The 20763-nt window shown below is 39.2% G+C and overlaps 1 protein-coding gene across 3 annotated transcripts in view; it reads right to left on the bottom strand.

Moving 5' to 3' along the window:
- Positions 1-1308: 1308 nt before the first annotated feature.
- The window catches only part of VBP1 (VHL binding protein 1), a 70462-nt gene continuing 51007 nt past the window's right edge, over positions 1309-20763 (bottom strand). For 2 of the 3 annotated variants that reach the window (XM_081563664.1, XM_081563665.1), the window contains 5 exons: positions 17994-18118; positions 8708-8774; positions 7663-7761; positions 5164-5302; positions 1309-2360 (listed from right to left, as the gene is read on the bottom strand). In XM_081563664.1, the coding sequence (XP_081419790.1) occupies positions 2290-2360; positions 5164-5302; positions 7663-7761; positions 8708-8774; positions 17994-18118 (501 nt within the window). In that variant the 3' untranslated portion in view covers positions 1309-2289. The remainder of the gene's footprint in view (positions 2361-5163; positions 5303-7662; positions 7762-8707; positions 8775-17993; positions 18119-20763) is intronic. The other variant, XM_081563666.1, reaches the window with a different exon arrangement.

The following is a 20763-nucleotide window of genomic DNA, read 5'->3' as shown; positions in this document are numbered from 1 at the left end:
GGAAGGAAATTCACCCGGGAACCAGACCTGGGTTTCACTCTGGCTATGTGGTTGTGGCCATCAGCGTCTGTAGCTAGTGTGTCAGACTTTTTTTTTTTTTTTTTGACATTTGTGTTTCAAGTTTCTATTTTCATCTGAATCCTCTGTTGCTTCCCATCATCCGCTGACCAAACTCCTCTCAGTTAACCCCAGAAAATAAAATGCTATAATCTTTGACTCTGTAATTCTATTTTTGGTAATCTAATCTCAGGAAAAATTCTAAATACAGGAAAAATCCTTCCGTAAAAATGTAAACTGAATTATTTACTTCACAAAAAAATATTTTTGAAACATCAAATGTCTATAGGTCACAGTTTACTAGGGCCCAGCTATTAGAATACTGTGAAACCAGTAAAATAATGTTAATTTAAAAGCACTATATAATAAGCAGATTGCAAATTCCATGTTAACAAAGTATAGTAGAAATTATACAGCCAAAATTATTTATGTTTTTTAAAAAACCAATGCATAGAAAAAGAAATGGAAGCTGCAGAATCATTAATGGGGGCTACAATTGGAACTGAAATGTCTTTTCTCCTCCTATTTTCTAAACGTTCTCAAGTGAACATGTTTTACAATGGAAACATTGATTTCAGTTGCATTTTCAATGCATTTGTTACTCGGCGTCACAATTTTATAGTCATCTTGTGCTCATTATGCTTTCAGGTATACTACACTAATTAAAGCTTGAAAAAATTATGTCACATCAGGGTGGTTATGTTATTCTGAAAATGTAAACTGTTACAAGAGAAACAATCTGGCAGACGTGAGATTTAAATATCTTTTATTTAATTAACAGAGCCTAATATTCTCTCTGACACATACTGCATACTTATGTAATATTTGTTGTGCTTAGAAAACCTAAAATCCCTATTTAGATTTTCATGGACTTAAAGGAAGACAAAAGGAAGATCTTCTGACCAAATAATTCCTGTCCTAAGATTAACAGGAACATTTCATACCAATATACTTACCATAATAAAGTTCGGGGAAAAAGTAACACTTAAAAGTATGTTAAGATGTTTACAAACCTCAAATTCTAAAATATAGGAATTTAAACTTATGAAAGAAACCCTGAGAGGAAACTTTAGTATCTCTCTGATTTAACTTCTGAATTGTTTGCTTATCTATATTCCTTCCAAAGGGATCTTATGTTGTTTCTACAAACATAAAAGGTTTTGGACATGGCCAGTTATACGTGCAAGTCAATAAACTTTACAAAAGACCCGTGTTAAGTTTAGAAAGAATAACACAAAAAAGGTGCTGTGCTACAATTGTTAACTTCACTGCTTTAATATCATGAAATACAAGTACAAAACATTGTACAAGTATACTCTTTGCTACAGGGACATGGAATAATACATTTGTGTTGTTACCAGAAATCTGTTATCACCCAGCACTAGCCACTGTACCAATGGCTTTCCACGGGGATTTTCTACTACTCTTTTGAAGTTTTACCATGAATAAAAAAGCTCACAACTCTCTTAAACCACTGCAGATTTATATTTATCTTAATATTCCTGTCTTGCTTCTTCGGAGAACTGTCAGTAAGTACAAATACACCTCAGGCAAGAGTTTTCCATAGGTAATTTTGTTATTTCATGTTGGCCAAGATCTTATGTTGGCATTGCAAAGGCTCTGTGTACCTATATCAGGTTAGGAAAGGTGTTGTCTCAATAGCCCTCTTACTATTTAGGAATGCAAATTGCCATTTCCTTAAAAGTACAGAACATTACATAGTTATTAGCTAAGCAGTCATTCATGAAACTCCATTCACAAAGGACAAATAACAACAACAGAGGACCATGAAGCCCTACATGTACTAAAGAAAAACAAATTTTCAAATATTTCAACTGTTTTTCCTACCTCTGAACTGGTTTAACCATATCACAAGTGAGAGTAACACCAGCCAATACAGAAAAGTAAACTGCACTAAACTGTCCAGAAATCAGCTTCTATAACATATCTCACAGTTTCTAGCCATTTCGGCTAAGACTTTCCTGATGAAAAACAGACAAACAAACAAAAATGGTGAAAGCAGCATTTACTTTGTTGGAAATGCAAAAAATAAAATAACAACACTGTAAGTTTCATAAAATATTTGCTACTAAGTTTTTATAAATAAATAAAGTGGTGCTTATCTGTTTTTAAAGTTTTAATTATTCTTGCTGTTAAAAATCATGTAAAGTTATGTCAACTTTTAAGCATAAACATGTTTGGAAAACTGAACCACATTTTTAACTGCCATCTTTATGCTTTGTTCTTGGTGGAATCATCTTTGTTTCTTCTCTTAACATCCCAGTTATAAACTCTGGCCATATCTGCAAGAATTGTCAAAGAAAATGCCATTGCAATTCGAAAGATAACATGCAGTCACACACTGAATGAAAGACAGAAATCACACACACACAAAATACTAGTGACTACAGCAAGGTGCCGTATTGTGTGCCAAGGAAAGACTGGAACAAAATTCCACTAAAACCTAGTCAAGATCTCCACTCAATGATTGTTTAGGAAAGCTGGTCAACTACAGTATTATATTTGACACACGTGTGCTCGACACTCCCAACAGTTTTCAAGAGAGCCCCTCATCCACAGCATTTCGAAGGTGATTCAAAGCATACTCTGACATGCAATATTTAAATTATTACAGTTTAATTATCACTAATTTTATCTCTTACCCTCTGTTTGGCTTAATTTATCCAATCTATTCAGCATCTATATCTTTTCCTTTCCACAAGCACCACCCTGCTTAGGCCTTCCCCTATCAGTGCTTTCTTTCCCGGCTCATGCCGTTGGTGGTGTGTCCTGAAGGTACAATGTTATTTTCTAGGTATTTTATCTTTTTTTTTCCCCCTCTGAATGAAGTCATGTGCTAACCCCTGCTCTAGGCCTCAAACAGGCCTACTTTCCTTCACCCAACCCCTTAAAACCTGCCATGCGCTACATGCTATGGAGGAGAGAGAACATGGAGCTCCTACACTTGAAGAGCTCCCAGTCTGGCATGAAAAACAAATTCTAAGTACTATGTGCCAACTGCTCAGGAATCACAGAGGAGCAACAGAACACCCTGAGAGGGCTGGAAAATGTTCAGAAACTGCTGCTTGAGCTGAAAGATGAAAGATAAGATGGAGGAACCCAAGTCAATAGGGGGAAATCAGTCTAGGTAGGAGGAACCAAGTGTGGACATACAAAGGGCACGCCCCATTTAGGGGGTGAAGAAAACCACCTGGGGTGATTTGGACCTTGGGTGCACTGAGGGAGGACCAGGGCAGGAAATCAGTCAGTGGCATGTGGAATCGAGACTGGCAGGGACCACCCCCGAAAGTGCCCATGTGCATAGCTGACATGTAACAAAGAACCACTGATGCATTACAGCCAGAGGAATAAAAATAAGCAGTGTGACTCAGTGAATTCATGGCAGAGAGAGTGTGAAGGACCGGGGGGAGGAAAACAGTAGAAAACTGCCATACGACCCAGCAATCCCACTGCTGGGTATACACACTGAGGAAACCAGAATTAAAGAGACGCATGTACCCCAATGTTCACCACAGCACTGTTTACAATAGCCAGGACATGGAAGCAACCTAGATGTCCATCCTTAGACGAATTGATAAGAAAGCTGTGGTACAGATACACAATGGAATATTAGTCAGCTATTAAAAGGAATGCATTTGTATCAGTTCTAAAGAGGTGGATGAAACTGAGCCTATTACACAGAGTGAAGTAAGTCAGAAAGAAAAATACCAATACAGTATATTAATGCATATATATGGAATTTAGAAAGATGGTAATGATGACCCTATATGCGAGACAGCAAAAGAGACACAGATGTAAAGAACAGACTTTTGGACTCTGTGGGAGATGGTGAGGTTGGGAGGATATGAGAGAATAGCACTGAAACATGTATATTACCATATGTGAAACAGATTGCCAGTCCGGGTTCAATGCATGAGACAGGGTCCTCAGGACTGGTGCACTGGGATGACCCTGAGGGATGGGATAGGGAGGGAGGTGGGAGGGGGTTCAGGATGCGAGACACATGTACACCCATGGCTGATTCATGTGAATGGATGGCAAAAACCACTACAATATTGTTAAGTAATTAGCCTCCAATTAAAATAAATAAATAAATAAGTAAATAAATAAAAAGAAAACTACTGACCCTCGGTTCTAAAAGGCCAAAATGAGCGTAACAGAGAGCAAAGAAGGTTGACTCCCAGGATTCTGTCTTGAATGACTGTGTGAGGCCAATGATTCTGACAACGAGGAGACACAGGTCAGAGGGAAAATGCCAGGAGCTGGGTTTCAACATGAGAGCCTTTCCCTTCTCTCTGCTAAAAGAAATCCTACACTACCTTTAAATACAATCTCAGCTCTATCTTCTCAAAGACTGTTCCAAACTAACTCTAGCTCACATCTATTGCCCTAATTTTATTTTTTTAATAAATTTATTTATTTTAGTTGGGGGCTAATTACTTTACAATACTGTAGTGGTTTTTGCCATACATTGACATGAGTCAGCCATGGGTTTACATGTGTTCCCCATCCTGAACCCCCCCTCCCACCTCCCTCCCCATCCCATCCCTCTGGGTCATCCCATTGCCCCAGCCCTGAGCACTTGTCTCGTGCATTAAACCTGGACCGGTGATCTGTCTCCCATATGATAATATACATGTTTCAATGCCCTAATTTTAAACTGCCTTGGTGTTGACTACCTGAAGTTAACTGACTTCTTTTTTCACACTGATCTCCTCACCAGCACATGCCCCACACAGCTTACCACAGTTGCAGGAACACAGGAGACCTTTAATGGAGAGCTGTGGAACTCTAGTACTTATCTAGCTATAAAAGAGTATCTTGAGAAAATATCTGACATAGAAATACTCATTTACTAAATTGCATTTGCTATTTCCACACTTTCACTCCTCCAATTCAGATCAGTCTATCTATAAACTTAGTTCAGTATTAGTTCTAAAATATGTCATTTACTACTCTTATAAAATCTGCAACTTAACATTAGTCTAAAAATAAGGACATTCTTCTCATTAAAGCAGTGCACATAAGAACATAAAAAAACATCTTTCTGCTTTCCTCCCTCGGCCTTTCTTTAGGAAAGGATACTGACTTCCGTGGTAGTAAACTGATCTCGAAGAAAGTCGAGGTCTTCCTCAAGAGAATCAAGATTCTTTGTGGCCATCAATAAATTCTTTTCCAACAAGGCCTGAGCTTCATCAATATCATATTCAAGCATTACGTTCGCCTGCAGAGAGGAAAAAAGTGTGACAATGAGCGAACACTGACTTTGGGCTTTATAGGTTAGAGCAGCGGCTGGCAAACTACAGCCCTTAGGTCAAATCTGGCCAGCCGTCTCTTGTCCTAAGTTTTTTTTGAAACCTAGCCACTCTTTATTCACTTAAGACTCTCATGCCACAGCGGCAAGCTAAGTACTTAGTTGTGGCAGAGACCATGTGGTCTGCAACACCGAAAACATTTACTCTCTAGCTTTAAACACAGTAGTTATTGCCCCCTGAGTGAGAGACTGTATTTACATCCATTATATCATTTCCTCCTCAACTTCTCTACAGTGAAGAAAACAGGCTCTGAGAAGTCAGCTTACCTATGATTTCAGAGATACTAAATAAATAGAAGAATTAGGATAGGAACCAGTATCTTTAGTTACCAAACCCTATCCAACCTCCCAACAGACACCAGGGGCGAAGGCAAGGTGACGAGGTCGGGATCTAAGATCTGGAGTAACTGCTGACACTTGGGAAGGCATGCGCTCCATAACAGGGAACCGTACCTTTCACAGCTCTGAACTCCTCCTATCACCTGACTTACCACCAGACATTTCCTGAACCACTTTCCTCATATGACAAATGGAATTTAAAAGGACTGTTTTAAGAATTAAATGAGACAACATGAAAGGACTTAGCACAAAGCAGGTGCTACATACTTATTGACTGAATATGCCAGTTCATGATAATTGGAAGTGAGTGAGTGAAAACCGCTCAGTCGTGTCCGACTCTTTGAGACCCCATGGACACGGAATTCTCCAGGCCAGAATACTGGAGTGGGTAGCCTTTCCCTTCTCCAGGGGATCTTCCCGACCCAGGGATTGAACCCAGGTCTCCCGCATTGCAGGTGGATTATTTACCGGCTGAGCCACAAGGGAAGCCCTTGTGATAATTAGAAAGCTGCATAAAAATTCAGACAGGACTAAAATATTCAATGCAAAGTAAATGGTTCTCCAAACCCAGACTCCCAATCTCATTTCTCAATTACTGATACTTATTAGCACTTTTTTCCCGAGAAAATGTCTACACTTTGCTTACCTGTAACAAGAGAAAATATAATACATTTTAAAACACTTCATTCGTGTCAAAAATCATCAATCACTCAATCAAGTATATCTCCTTAGTTGATTCACTCCTCAAACACTGTCTTATCAGCCTCTCTACTTGACAGTCTAACAGGCATCTGAAGACTGACATGCCCAAAAGACAACTCCAAGTCGTCCTGCAAACCTGTTAGCCCTTTGTGTGTAATATGAGTCACACATATTTTTTTCTTGTTGTCTTTTTACTTTGCTCATGGGTTTCCAAGTTTTGAGGCCTGACAAACCATCCATATTCCAGGGCTACAATTATCTGTGACTTGGTCTAGAACTTTGATGGTGTAACTATTTCATGTCAGTACGTGATCCATTTGGAATCCATCTCGTGTAAGGTGGGCTCCAGCCATAATTCTCAGGAGAGCAGTCCTTGTTGTCCCTGTCTACTTTATGGAATCATCTTATCCCCCCCGTGATTAAATGTGGGCCAAGGAGAAGAGAAACCAAGGAGGAAAACCCCTAAGATCTGAGCTACTGGGTGACTAGCTGTTCCATTTATAAAACTAAAACTAAACAAGAATGGGAATTATGTTTCTAGAAATAAATGCATAAACTCTGAAATGTTACAGCTAACAGAAATCATAAGGAGGAACTAACAGATAAAGAAGTGAGTTTCTATGTATGAATCTGCCAACCTTTCACGGTGCTAGCGTGCCTCTCGAGGATGACGGTACAGGATAGCAGTGAGTGGAAATCCTCCCAATTTGCTACTTTGCATAGGAACTTGCCTGAATTAGCAAGACCTAACTGTGTGATCAGGCATGACTTGGTTGATCATGAGACTCAAGAGTAGTAACATAGGAAAAATCACAGACAAGGTCTCTGGAATAATCACAACTGAAATGTATGACTTTTTCAAATGGGTTCTAACCCCAAGGTTTTTGTAATAATCTGTTCCCCCTTAAGTTCAGAGAGATCTTTCTAGAACTCATAAACTCTGATGACGAAGAAACATCTATCTGAGGTTCAACAATACATTCTGTTACAAAATGTAACAGATAAAATGCTAGCTGGAGGGAAAGCCAGATTTTGGTCCCTTTTGTTTTGATTGGAAGAGACTTGACCTTGCTTCTGCGGCAATCTTTCTCATACTCCTAGTCCCCCCGGAATGCCACCCCTTCATTCCGTGCACGGTCAAGTGCTCCTCTCCAATACTGCCGTGCTGGGGAAAAACACTGCTTTACAAAATGTCAGCCAAGGAAGCTGCGGCAATGACATTGACTTACCCCCAACCACAGACACACTTTATCGGTAGGAGGAACCGATGCTTTGCAATACAGATTATCTGCCAATAAGAACCTGGTCTCCAGTGAACTGGTGGACTCCTTAAAAAAAAAAAAGAAAATACATGACGGTACCGTAAACGGTCCATTGTGATACCAAGGTCATACAGGTGATTGCAGAGCTGAGCTTAAGCCATTAAAACAGTCCCATCCCACAGACAAATCAGGTAGAGGAACCGAGGGAGAGAGAGGTAAGGTAGAAGGGTAAAGAAAGGACTGCTGGAGTCAGAGGACTGCGCAGGGAGTGCGTGCATCCTGACTCAGCTACTTACTGCACCCCTGAAGGCTGTGGCAAGTAGCGTTTGTAAGAACAAAAACACACACACTTCAGTGCCTGGCACAGACTAAGCACTAGACAAGCGTGATCTGTTATTATCACTTCATCAGTACTTCATGCTCACCCAACCAGTCTTCTAAAGTCTCTTATAAAGTTTGTGACATAAAAAAAAACAGACTAGAGATGTAGCTACTCTGCCCATCAAGTAATAAATCATATATATACACATATATATGATATGTTAAATATTTTATGAAACTTAATTTTTACACCCTGCTTTTATTTAACAAAAAAATGGGTGAGAACTCAGAAGATTCCCAAATCCAGTTCTGCCAGTAACTAGCTATGTGACACTGGTCAAGTGTACCCTCTTTGTAAGTATTTCCTCAACTGTGAACTGAGAGCCACAAACAATAAAGACTATTCATTTCTTTTTGCACTTAAAATGATTTCAAGTTGCATTTAAGCTTCACAAATACTACATGTAAGTAAAATACCCCAAGCAGTGTGGGTCTTAGAATTAAACCTGACTTTCGGTGGAAAGCCACATGTCTCACGGAAGCACAACGTCTGTGATATCACTACATGTGCTCAGGAAGGCAGACTGGATCTTCCAGCATGGGTTCAAATACCAGTGACCAAGGAGTCAGGAACACGTCTCTGCTGAACTATCCTGGTTTGCTCATGTTTACAAACAAAAAAGGCACTTACTTTTTTCTTCTGCATGTATTTTAGAATTTCTAAAGTCTGCTTAATTTCAGGAATCTGGCTTTTTAGCCTGTGAATAAGGAAAAGGTTCATTTAGTATCTGGCACCAAGAAACAGTCTTACTAGCTTTGTACTTTCTACTGATATGTTTTGAGGACGATTATGTAAATATGAAATAGTCAAGGTATTTTATATGTAAGATATTTAATAAATTGTTTATTAAAATATATAAGATATTTCAGACATAAATATTTACTAAACTACTTAGATATAATAGCAACTATTTATGGAACCTCCATTGTGCACAGAGTCCTGTTCTATATGTCAAACCCCCCATTAGTTAACATTTCTGGGCTGTGTGCACTTAGTTGCTCAGTCGTGTCTGACTCTTTGTGACCACATGGACTGTAGCCCGCCAGGCTCCTCTGTCCATGGGGATTCTCCAGGCAAGAATACTGGAGTGGGTTGTCATGCCTTCCTCCAGGAGAGCTTCCTGAATCAGGGATTGAACCCAGGTCTCCCACACTGCAGGAGGATTCTTTACCAGCTGAGCCACCAGAAAGCCATATCCCACAGAAGGGATTCAGAGGTTCTACATTTAATTAGAATTGCATTTTAAATAGATTAATTTTTTAAATAACATGCATTCAAGTATTATATTCTTAACTGGAAACCACCAACTCAACAGCAGCAAGTGCAGGGACAGTTTCTCAGTGTCTGCACTTCACACAATGCAAAATCAACTGAATGCCTAACACACCACAGTTAGATACAGTATAATTTCATGATTCTTTTAAGCTTTGGGTGATTTTTCTTTAACTTTTATGTTGAAAAATACTATTTTCTTTTCAAGTTAGGTAATAATTGTTACTGAAATTATAAATGGATCATTGGTTTGAACACAGGAAATTTATGAAAACAATGATGGACATGATGAGACTGATCAGACTGAACCAACTGGACATCCACACATAAAAAAATGAATCTAGACACAGACATACATACACATTTCACAAAACTTAAGTTGAGATGAATCACATATGTAAAGTACGATGCAAAACTATAACGCTCCTAGAAGATAACACAGGAAAAAACCTAGATGATCTTGGGTCTGGTGATGATTTTTTAGATATAATACCAAAGACATAATCCATATAAGAAATAATTGATATGCTAGACTTTACTGAAGAGACAAGACCCAGACTGGGATAAGATATCTGCAAAAGACACGTGTGATAAAGAACTGGTATCCAAAATATACAAAGAACTCTCAAAACTCAACAATTAGGAACAACTGTATTAAAAAATGGACCAAAGGACTTAAAAGATACCCTACCAAAGAAGATATACAAATGGAAAATAAGCATATGAAAAGATGCTCCACATCATATATCATCAGTATCAGTATCAGTTCAGTCGCTCAGTCGTGTCCGACTCTTCGTGACCCCATGAACCGCAGCACGCCAGGCCTCCCTGTCCATCACCAGAGAAATGCAAATGTAAACAATGACATAACCACTGCACACCTATTATGGGCTTCTCAGGCAGCACTGGTGGTAAAGAATCTGTCTGCCAATCCAGGAGACGTGGGTTTGATCCCTGGGTCAGGATGATCTCTTGGAGACGGGCATGGCAACCCACTCCAATAATCTTTCCTGGAGAATCCAATGGACAGAGGAGCCTGGTGGGCTACACTCCATGGGGTCGCAAAGAGTTGGACACGACTGAGCCACTGAACACACACACACACCTATTACAATGGCCAAAATCCAGAATACTGACAACTCTGGATGCTAGTGAGGATATGAAGCAACGTTAATTTTCATTCATTGCTGGAGGGAAAGCAACATGGTACAGTCACTTTGGAAGACAGTTTGTCAGGTTCTTAGAAAACTAAACATTCTTAACATACGATCTAGCAATCACGCTCCTTGGTATTTACCCAAAGGAGCTGGAAACTCAGGTTCACACAAAAACTGCACACAAATGCTTATAGCAGCTTTATTCATAATTGCCTAAACTTGGAAGCAACCCAGATGCCCTCGGTAGGCAAATGGAGAAATAAATTGTGGTCCATCTGGACAATGGAATAATATTCACTGCTAAAAAGAAATGATCAAACTATGAAAAGACATGCAAGAAGCCTAAATACGTATGACTAAATGAAAGAAACCAACCTGAAAGGGCTACTACACACTGTAGGATTCTGGCTTTAAGGCATTCTGGAAAAGACAAAACTATGGAGACAGTAAAGGCAACAGTGGTTGCCAGGGGTTTAGAAAGGGGAGGGAGGGATGAATATATTGCACAAAGAGCATTCTTACGGCAGTGAGACAAGTCTGTATGACACTATGACAGATTCATGTCATAGGGCTTGTGTTCAAACCCATCAAATGTACAATACAAGAGTGGACACTAATGTAAGCAGTGGACCTTAGTTAATAAGAACATACCAATATTGGCTCATCAACTGTAACAAATGTTCCACTCTGGTGAAGGGTATTAATAATGGGAAGGTTATGCGTGTGTAGGGGCAGGGGCTATATAGGAAATCTCTGTACTTTATGCTCCATTTTGCTACGAAACTAAAACTGCCTTTAAAAATAAAGCCTATTCAAAATAATTTTTAAAAACTACTAGCCACTGATTCCCAAATGAAGTCACTCTCACTGACAAGAGGTAACAATATGCTGAAAACACTCAAAGCCAAACTCAGAGAATACAGAATGAGACCTTTTTAGCTCTTTTGTTTTTGATTAGAAGCTGCTCAAGGCTCAATTTTGAACAAATCTGTTGTTCCATGTCCGGTTCTAACTGTTGCTTCTTGACATGCATACAGCTTTCTCAGGAGGCAGGTCAGGTGGCCTGGTATGCCCATTTCTCTAAGAATTTTCCAGTTTGTTGTGATCCACACAGTCAAAAGCTTTAGCACAGTCAATGTCGTAGAAGTAGATGTTTTTCTGAATTCCCTTGCTTTTTTTATGATCCAACAGATGTTGGAAATTTGATCTCTGGTTCCTCCCCACCCTGCTCTGTCCCAAAAGATAGCAGGTCTCCTGAACTGTGTCTTTATAGTCCCTTTTTTACTTCTTCAAATAGTTTCATTACAGTTATGTATATTCCTAAACAATATATTCTTTGCTAGTTTCTTGATACAAATGGGCTCATGTTATTTGCATTTTTCTGGTGTTTGCTTTATAACCCACTCAAATTCCTAAGAGTTATCCATCTGTTTTCACTGCTGTGTAATATACATTTACAAATATAGCACAACTTGTTCATCCATTCTCCCGTCAATGGACACTTGGGTCAGTTCTAGGTCTTTGTTATTCTATGAACAATGGAAACTTCTAGGTGAGATGAGAGACAGGGGCTTAGAAGGGAACTAGACTAAGTCTTCAAAGGGAGGAGCATTTAAGGCTAAAGGGCAAATTTCTAGTCGTGTTTCCTCCCTCTAAATTGCCCTGCATGAATCACATTACCTACCCCATGACTGCAACAGGGCAGAAAAATGATACAATTGGCCAGAGGCAGGGAGAAGGTCAGGCTGAGGACTGAGAAGAAAGTACTGGCCTCCAGTAGTTCTGTTCTCCCCACTGACCTCCCAGGGGAGATGCCAGTGAAACCAGTCAAAGGGAAAGGAATGGAAAGAATCTCCCAGAGCCGGAGGCACTTGGCTGAGGAAAAGGAGCATTTGTCTGATAGCCATGCCATAGAGTGTAAACTCTGCCCAACAGGAAGGACTTGAATTACTCACTCCCACTTCCACACACATTACCGGCCAAAGGGAACAGATATCCCTGAGGGAATATGAGCTGACAGGGGAAAAAATGGTCATCTGATAAACTCAACTACAAAATAAAATAAAGAAAATAAACTCGACGACCTCTACCAGATGAAACAAGTTCAGTTCAGTTCAGTCACTCAGTTGTGCCCAACTCTTTGTGACCCCATGGAGGGCAGCACAGCAGGCCTCCCTGTCCATCACCAACTTCTGGAGTTTACCCAAACTCATGTCCATTGAGTCAGTGATGCCATCCAAATACTAAAAGAGTATATACTGAATATTTTTAAATACCTCAAAAAGACAAGACAGGATACTGGTAATATAAAAAAGAAACAAGCAGCTGTAAGAAGAACTAAAAATACTAGGTATAAAATATGTAATGGCTGAAATGAAAGACTCATGGATAGCAATCCATTTAATTGCCAAATGACAAAATTACTGAAGTCAGCAGAAAAAAGGAAACAATAAATAGAAAGGGAAAGCAGAATTAGAAAACTTAATGAACATCCACATTAACATGAATCCCAGAATGAGAAAAGGAAAAAAATTAACAGATGATCAAAAAAATGATAATCACAAAATTTCCAGTTACAGAAATTTATAAAAGCACATAAAAATTCATGTGTTAGAGACCATCACAAGAAAATTATGAAATACTAAGTAACTTTTATACAGCTGAAGGTAAATTTAAATGACAGGGTGCAAGAAAAGACAAACAACATGTGTAAAGAAAACGTTAATATCCACACTACACAGAGCTATCTGCTGTAAAACAATCAACCACAGAAGTAGTTTTGTTACATAGCCGATATCACAGAGGTGAGGGAATTTTCAGGGGGAAAAAATAAGAATAAAACTGGAAAAGGCTTTGAGTTGAGCAGCGAGGACTACAGAAAAGCATGTGTCTCGAGGCAGGTGCCAATACCAGCTGGAGACCTGAGCCTGGGCCCCTGACTCACACTTCATTTGGGAGCTCACATATTAAGTCCAAGAACTACGAACAGGGTTCAAGAGGTCCAAGGCTGATATAGATGCACAGCTCCCAAAAAGCAAACTCTTCTATGGATAAAAGCATTCCACACAGGTATCTATGGCTATAGGAACCTGAATATAAGTCAGTTAAGAAAGAATTTAAGAAAGATACCCTCAAAAAAGACAAATCTGTATGCAGGTCAAGAAGCAACATTAAGAACCAGACATGGAACAATGGACTGGTTCCAGATTGGGAAAGGAGTATACAATGCTGTATATTGTCACCCTGATTATTTAACTTACATGCAGAGTACATCATGTGAAACGATGGGCTGGATGAAGCACAAGCTGGAATCAAGATTGCCGGGAGAAATATCAATAACCTCAGATATGCAGATGACACCACCCTTATGTTAGAAAGTGAAGAAGAACTAAAGAGCCTCTTGATGAAAGTGAAACAGGAGAGTGAAAAAGCTGGCTTAAAACTCCAACATTCAAAAAACTAAGATCACGGCATCCAGTCCCTCACTTCATGGCAAATAGATGGGGGAACAATGGAAACAGTGAGAGATTTTATTTGGGGGGCTCCAAAATCACTGCAGATGGTGACTGCAGCCATGAAATTAAAAGACGCTTGCTCCTTGGAAGAAAAGCTATGATCAACCTAGACAACATATTAAAAAGCAGAGACATTACTTTACCGACAAAGGTCTGTATACTCAAAGCTATGGTTTTTCCAGTAGTAATGTATCGATGTGAGAGCTGGACCATAAAGAAAGCTGAGTGCCAAAGAATTGATGCTTTTGAACTGTGGTGTTGGAGAACTCTGAAGAGTCCCTTGACAGCAAGGAGATCAAACCAGTCAATCCGAAAGGAAATCAGTCCTGAATATTTATTGGAAGGACTGATGCTGAAGCTGAATTCCAAAACTTTGGCCATCCAATGTGAAGAATTGACTCATTGGAAAAGACCCTGATGCTGGGAAAGATTGAAGGTGGGAGGAGAAGGGGATAACAGAGGATGAGATGGCCGGATGTCATCACCGACTCGATGGACGTGAGTTTGAGCAAGCTCCGGGAGTTGGTGATGGACAGGCGTGCCACAGTGCATAGAGTCACAAAGAGTCAGACGTGACTGAGCAACTGAACTGAAATGAAAACAAAAGAGCTGATGAAAGTATCCAAAAAGAAAAATGAGCTTATCTAAAAATTAGGTTAGATTAAAAAAATAATAACCATATGTTGTTTACATGGAACACCCTTAAATATAAATAATAAAAACAGTTGAAAGAAAAGGCATTGGAGAAGATATACCAAGAGAATGTTTGCCACCACTCCCGGGCATATATCTGGAGAAAGCCATAATTCGAAAGGATACACGCACCTCAATGTTCATTGCAGCACTGTTTGCAATAGCCAGGACGTGGAAACAGCCTAAATGTCTATGGACAGAGGGATGGATAGAGAAGATGCAGTACATATATACCATGAAATATTACTCAGCCATGAAAAGGAATGACATTATGCCATCTGCAGCAATATGGATAGACCCAGAGATTGTGACACGGAGTGAATTAAGTCAGACAGGGAAAGACAAGTATCACATGACACTGCTTACATGGGGAATCTTAAAAAAAAAAAGGGGGTGCACATGTACTTATTTACAAAACAGAAACAGACTCACAGATGTAGAAAACAAACTTATGGTTACTAGGGAGGAAATAAAAGGTGAGGGATAAATTGGGAGATGGGGATTGACATATACACACTACTTTACAGAAATCAGATAACTAGCGAGGACCTACTATATAGCACAGGGAACTCTGTAATGGCCTATATGGGAAAAGAATCTAAAAAAGAGTGGATATATGTATATGTGTAGCTGGTTCCCTTTGCTATATGGCAGAAACACAGTATTATAAATCAACATACTCCAACAGAAGTTTTTTTTTTAAATGTTAGCCAAAACAAAGGTGAAGTAGCTCTAAGTTTTCAACAAAACTGACTAAAACAATAAGCATTATTTTACATGGGTTTAAAATCAGCAAGAAGATTTCATAATTCGCAAACTGCATGTACCTAATGAAACAGAGTAAAAAGCTTAAAAAAAAAAGGATAGAAATTGTTTCAGGTTAAGATGGTGGCAGACCAGCACATGTGCTTCTAACTGTTCAAGCAGCCAGAGAAAATACACACTTCCTTTGCAGCCAGGCAGCAGAGAGCTGTTGAGGTGACAGGGACTACAGGGCTAATCTTTCCAGGGACAAAGTGAGAGGTGAAGCTATTTCTTACAGCCATTTTTACCAAAGAGCACATGAAAGGATGTTTCTGTTTATAGCAACAAGCCAGCTTATTAAGAAATAAAAAACAAATAACTGAATTAGAACATCATCATTTTGTGACTCATCATTAATGGATTGAGGAATTAAGTATCATCGTAGGAGAGACCTAGATACTATCTGCCTCTTAATAGAGAAACCATACATAAACCTATGAAAGGGTTACCAAAACAAAAAAAGGGAAGAAAGAGAAAGAAACAAAAGAAAAACCTGATTATGCACAGGACTGCAGAGACAACTATCAATTCATAATACACAGAAAGGACAAAGAAACATACTTGAAAAGCCCACAACTGCTTTTAAATTTAGCAACATCCTTCTGAATAACCCATAGATTATAGATCTAAGTGTGAGGTAAACCATAAAGCTCTGAGAATAAAACATGAAGAGAATATCCTCATGAACTTGGGATATTTCTTAAACAGGATACAAAAAGCACTAACCATTAAGGAAAAAAAAAACTGTTAAATCAAAGTACATTCAAATTAAATGGTAAGTGAAACAGTATGTCCACAGTGTACCCATTTTAAAAAAGAAAGAGGAATTCCCATCTAAACGCCAACTTTCGTATCTTTGCCTAAGTGGTACCCTCACACTCAGACTACCCTTCCTTCCTTTAGTCTGCTTCTAAACTCATAACCAGCCTTCAAAATTCTACACAGCCATCTGCTCCTCTTGGAAGTTTCCCCTGAACCTGTGTCTCCCTGCGGCTCACTCCTTCCCCTATGCTAACTCATCACTCCGCACCACAGCACCTTAACTGCTATACTTTCTGTACTTCTTTTATTTACATACCTATCATGCCACTAGACTACACCCCTACTGAAAGCAGATATTGGTATTTTACCCCAAAACAGTTATCTGGCACCCATTAGGAACTCCATAATATTTGACATCAGAATGCTGGCACATGTGTATAGCAGGTGTCCGTAAGCATTTATTACAGTGAATTGACTGCATAAGCTACTATAAAAATATAGGGGAATAAAGGACTGAAAACGAGAATATTTTTGGCCCAAGCCTATTAGTTATGAAATCTTGGGAAAGTCGTAACTTCTGTGGGTCTGCCATCTCATCGGCAAAATGAAAAAATGAAGTAGACATTTAAGATGTTACAATCCTAGATGCTATGGAATAAGGACTTCAATACTCATTCTGTTAGGTTTTCAAAAGCATCTTTAGACTGACAACACCAAGTGCTGGTGAGATTGAAGAACAACTGGAATTCCCATACGTTGCTGTAATGTAATATGCAATTATAATTGCATATAATAATTGCAATAATTTAATATTGCTGTACGTCCCTGGTGGCTCAGACGGTAAAGTGTCTGCCTACAACGTGGGAGACCCAGGTTCGATCCCTGGGTCGGGAAGATCCTCTGGAGAAGGAAATGGCAACCCACTCCAGTACTCTTGCCTGGAAAATCCTGTGGACAGAGGAGCCTGGTAGGCTGCAGTCCATGAGGTCACAAAGAGTCAGACACGACTGAGTGACTAAACTTTATGCTTTTTAATATTGCTGTAATGTAATAATGTAATATGGCAGTGTAATATGCTAGAGCCACCTAGGATTTCTGGCAATTTCTCATAAAATTAAACATATACTTACCATACAAGTCAGCGATTCTACCTCTTGGATAAGTATCCAGGAGAAATGAAAATATACGTCCATGCAAAGATTTAAAACCAAATGGGGAAACAACCCAAATGTCCATTAACAAGCAAACAGATAAAAACAGACAAAAATTGTGGTAAACCCACGTACAGCGGAAAATGACTCAGCACTAAAAAGAAACCAATTTATTGATACCCACAGTACCACGGATGATGACTCTCAAAACCATTATACTAAGTGTAAGAAGCCTGACATAAAAGAATAGTCACTATATGGTTCCAGTCATATGATGCTCAAGAACAGACAAAACTAATTTATGGTGAAAATAATCAGAACAGTGTTTGTCTCTAAGAGCGGGCATGGTTGGCTGAAAAGGGCTGGGAGGAAACTCCCTGGGTAACAGAAATGTTCTGTATGTTTATCTTGGCAGTGGTTACAGAAATGGATACATTTATCAAAATTCATAAAACTGAATATTCAACACATAGACATTTTATCTGTACGCAAATTATCTCAATGTTTTAAAAGTTTAAGCATATACTATTAATCTTAAAAACTTAGAAATTTTTACACTTACCTCCTTTTCTTTTGAGCAAGGTTGAGTTCCATAAACTTATACTTCTGATACTGTTCATCCAGCTTCTTCAGTACAATATCTGCAGTCTCATTCCCAGGCTGTTTCATGAAGGAATCTACATCTTCCTTTTAATATCAAAAAGAATACATTACAAATTTTACAATTCATACCTCAGATTTTTTACTGCTTTAGCTTTTTTAAAACATAAAAGGAGCTTGGGGGCGGGGGGTGGGGTGGGGGGAAGAGCTTGTGTTTCTTTTTCTCCAAAGACTTGTTTTTAACTTTTTTAGTTATAAAAAGTTAGAGACCATTTCAGACAGTGCACATATGTTATGTATCTAATTTATTCTTCTCCCACCTTCCTATTTCCATATAGGGAAAGAAAGACGACCTTGCTGCTTTATGTATCTGCCATGCAGCACTCACTGTAAATACAAAAATTACCAACAAACACGTCACTTAGTTATGTGCCTTAGCCACAAAATGATGCAAAATTATCCATTTTATTACTTACAATTTTAACTCAACAAGCTCTGCCATAAAAATCATGCTAAATATGGTCATTAGGTTCCCAAGAGAAGCCACAAATGCTTCCTTAAGTATCAACTGATCAAAATAAAGTAAGCCGAAGTGTAAAAGTGTTAGTTGCTCAGTCGGGTCCAACTCTTTGTGATCCCATGGACTGTAGCCTGCCAGACTCCTCTGGCCATGGAATTCTCCAGGCCAGAATACTGGAGTGGGTTGCCATTTCCTTCTCCAGGGGATCTTCCTGCCCTAGGGATCAAACCCGGGTCTCCCGCATTGCAGGCAGATCCTCTACCATCTGAGCCACCAGGACAGCCCAAGCCTAAAAGGCAAACAAAACAATCTTTTGTAACAGGAATAAATAAGCAAAAGAAAAGCAATAAAACTGAACAGCATTTTTAATGTATACCATACAGGCTGGTCCCTGAAGAAAAGCTAGTTCAATAGGTAACGATCAGGAACTAAGTGAAACTCTATGGAAACAAAGGAGATTCTGTAAGAACCTTCCAGTAATTTAAAGAACTTTAGTCCTTCAATACAAGTAAGTTAAATTCAGACTTTTGCTGCTGTAGTTCATTCTCCTTGCTCATGTCTAAGCTTTCAATAACACGTGCTAGAAACTTATTTCTTTTCCTATAGCAATCTTTTTAGGAAGATGCTATCTCCATTTTATTTCCAAATTATCTTACAGTTTCTGGGATCCCAGTTTCTTATCCCAGATAAGCATTATTCTTATCCATGCTTACTAGCTAGGGTTTCCCTGATGGCTCAGCAGGAAAAGAATTGGTCTGCAACACAGGAGATGCAGGAGATAAGGGTTCGATCCCTGGGTGGGGAAAGATTCCCTGGAGGAGGACATGGCAACCCACTCTAGTCTTTTTGCCTGGAAAATCCCATGGAAAGAGGAGCCTGGTGGGCTACGGTCCGTGGGATCACAAAGAGCTGGACACTACAAGCGACAACAAGTGAGCATGTGCTTACCAGCTCTAAGGGAGTATTTCAGCCAAAACCAAGCAAGAAGAAAAAGGAAGGGAAACACAGCAAAGGAGTGAACTATGAAGCCATCAAGCTAGACACCGTAAAAGAAACTAAAAAGGTGAGCCTGAGGCAACAGCTGAGTTCTGCATGCTGATCAAGGGCAAGGAGATAGCATTTTGGAGATAGCATCTTCCTAGAAGTCATGTTGTAGGAAAAGAAACATTTCTGGCACACATTATTAGCTTAGCCACGAGCAAGGAGAAGGAACTACAGCAGCAAAAGTCTGTGGTTAAGACCCAGGGGCTGCATGGCTTGAATGCTGGATGCATCGTGTACTAGCTGTGCAGACGGTGAGGCAGTTGTTTAACCCCTGTCTTGGCCCCAATTTCCTCATCCGTAAAAGAAAAAAAGTGCCTCTTCTCCACAGGGGATTAAATGAGTTACCATGTGTCAAAGACTCAGAATATTACACAGTAGCTAGTAAGTATTCAACGAACATTAGATATGTCTAAGGGAACACATGGAAGCACCAAGAATTCTGTCCTGGGGTGGTGGTCAGGAAAAACAAGAGAGGTCATATCTGAACTAGATATTGAGAGAGGGAGCAGCCAACAAATGGACAAGGGGGCAATGGGACAATTAAAGCAGAGAAAGAAAACAATTACTGTACCAACTGGAATGGGGAAAAGGTAGTCTGACTTGTAACCACTATGGTACACTGCCTCTTATTACAGAAATGAATATGTAGTAAGTATCTACTTGCAATACTGAAAGCACATTCTCTGTTTCTCAGAAGAAATCTGTAAGTCATGTTACCCTTATTTCAGTTAAAGAAACAGAGGGGCTCAAAGTTGTAAAACAATATGCTCAAGATAAGCAGCATCTGGGAAGTAGAGGCAGGATTCAAACTCTGGTCTAGAAACCACTGTTCTTTCTAAAATACCATGCTATTTCCCATTAGTTTGGAAACATAAAAATATTTATATAAATTTGGGTTGTTTATATATCGTATTGATGGAAATTTTAAAGGTCTAGAAAAAGCAACACATAACATTTTAGAGAAAATACATTTTAAGATAAGACTTTATATATCCCCTTGATAAACTCTATCTTCCTGAATTAGATTTCTGAAGCCATCACTTGTTGAGCACCATGAATGCAGGATTTTAAGGCACTATGGAAATTCAATCTGACATTTAGTTGTGAGTTTATACTGTGTGTCAGGCACTGTGCTAGGATCAGGAGAAATGCCAGTAAGCAAGATAAT

Source organism: Giraffa tippelskirchi, chromosome X (genome assembly GCF_054371585.1).
Source record: "Giraffa tippelskirchi isolate mGirTip1 chromosome X, T2T-mGirTip1v1.2.pri, whole genome shotgun sequence".
Taxonomy (NCBI): Eukaryota; Metazoa; Chordata; class Mammalia; order Artiodactyla; family Giraffidae; genus Giraffa; species Giraffa tippelskirchi.
This window is presented reverse-complemented; position numbering and strand designations above follow the sequence as displayed.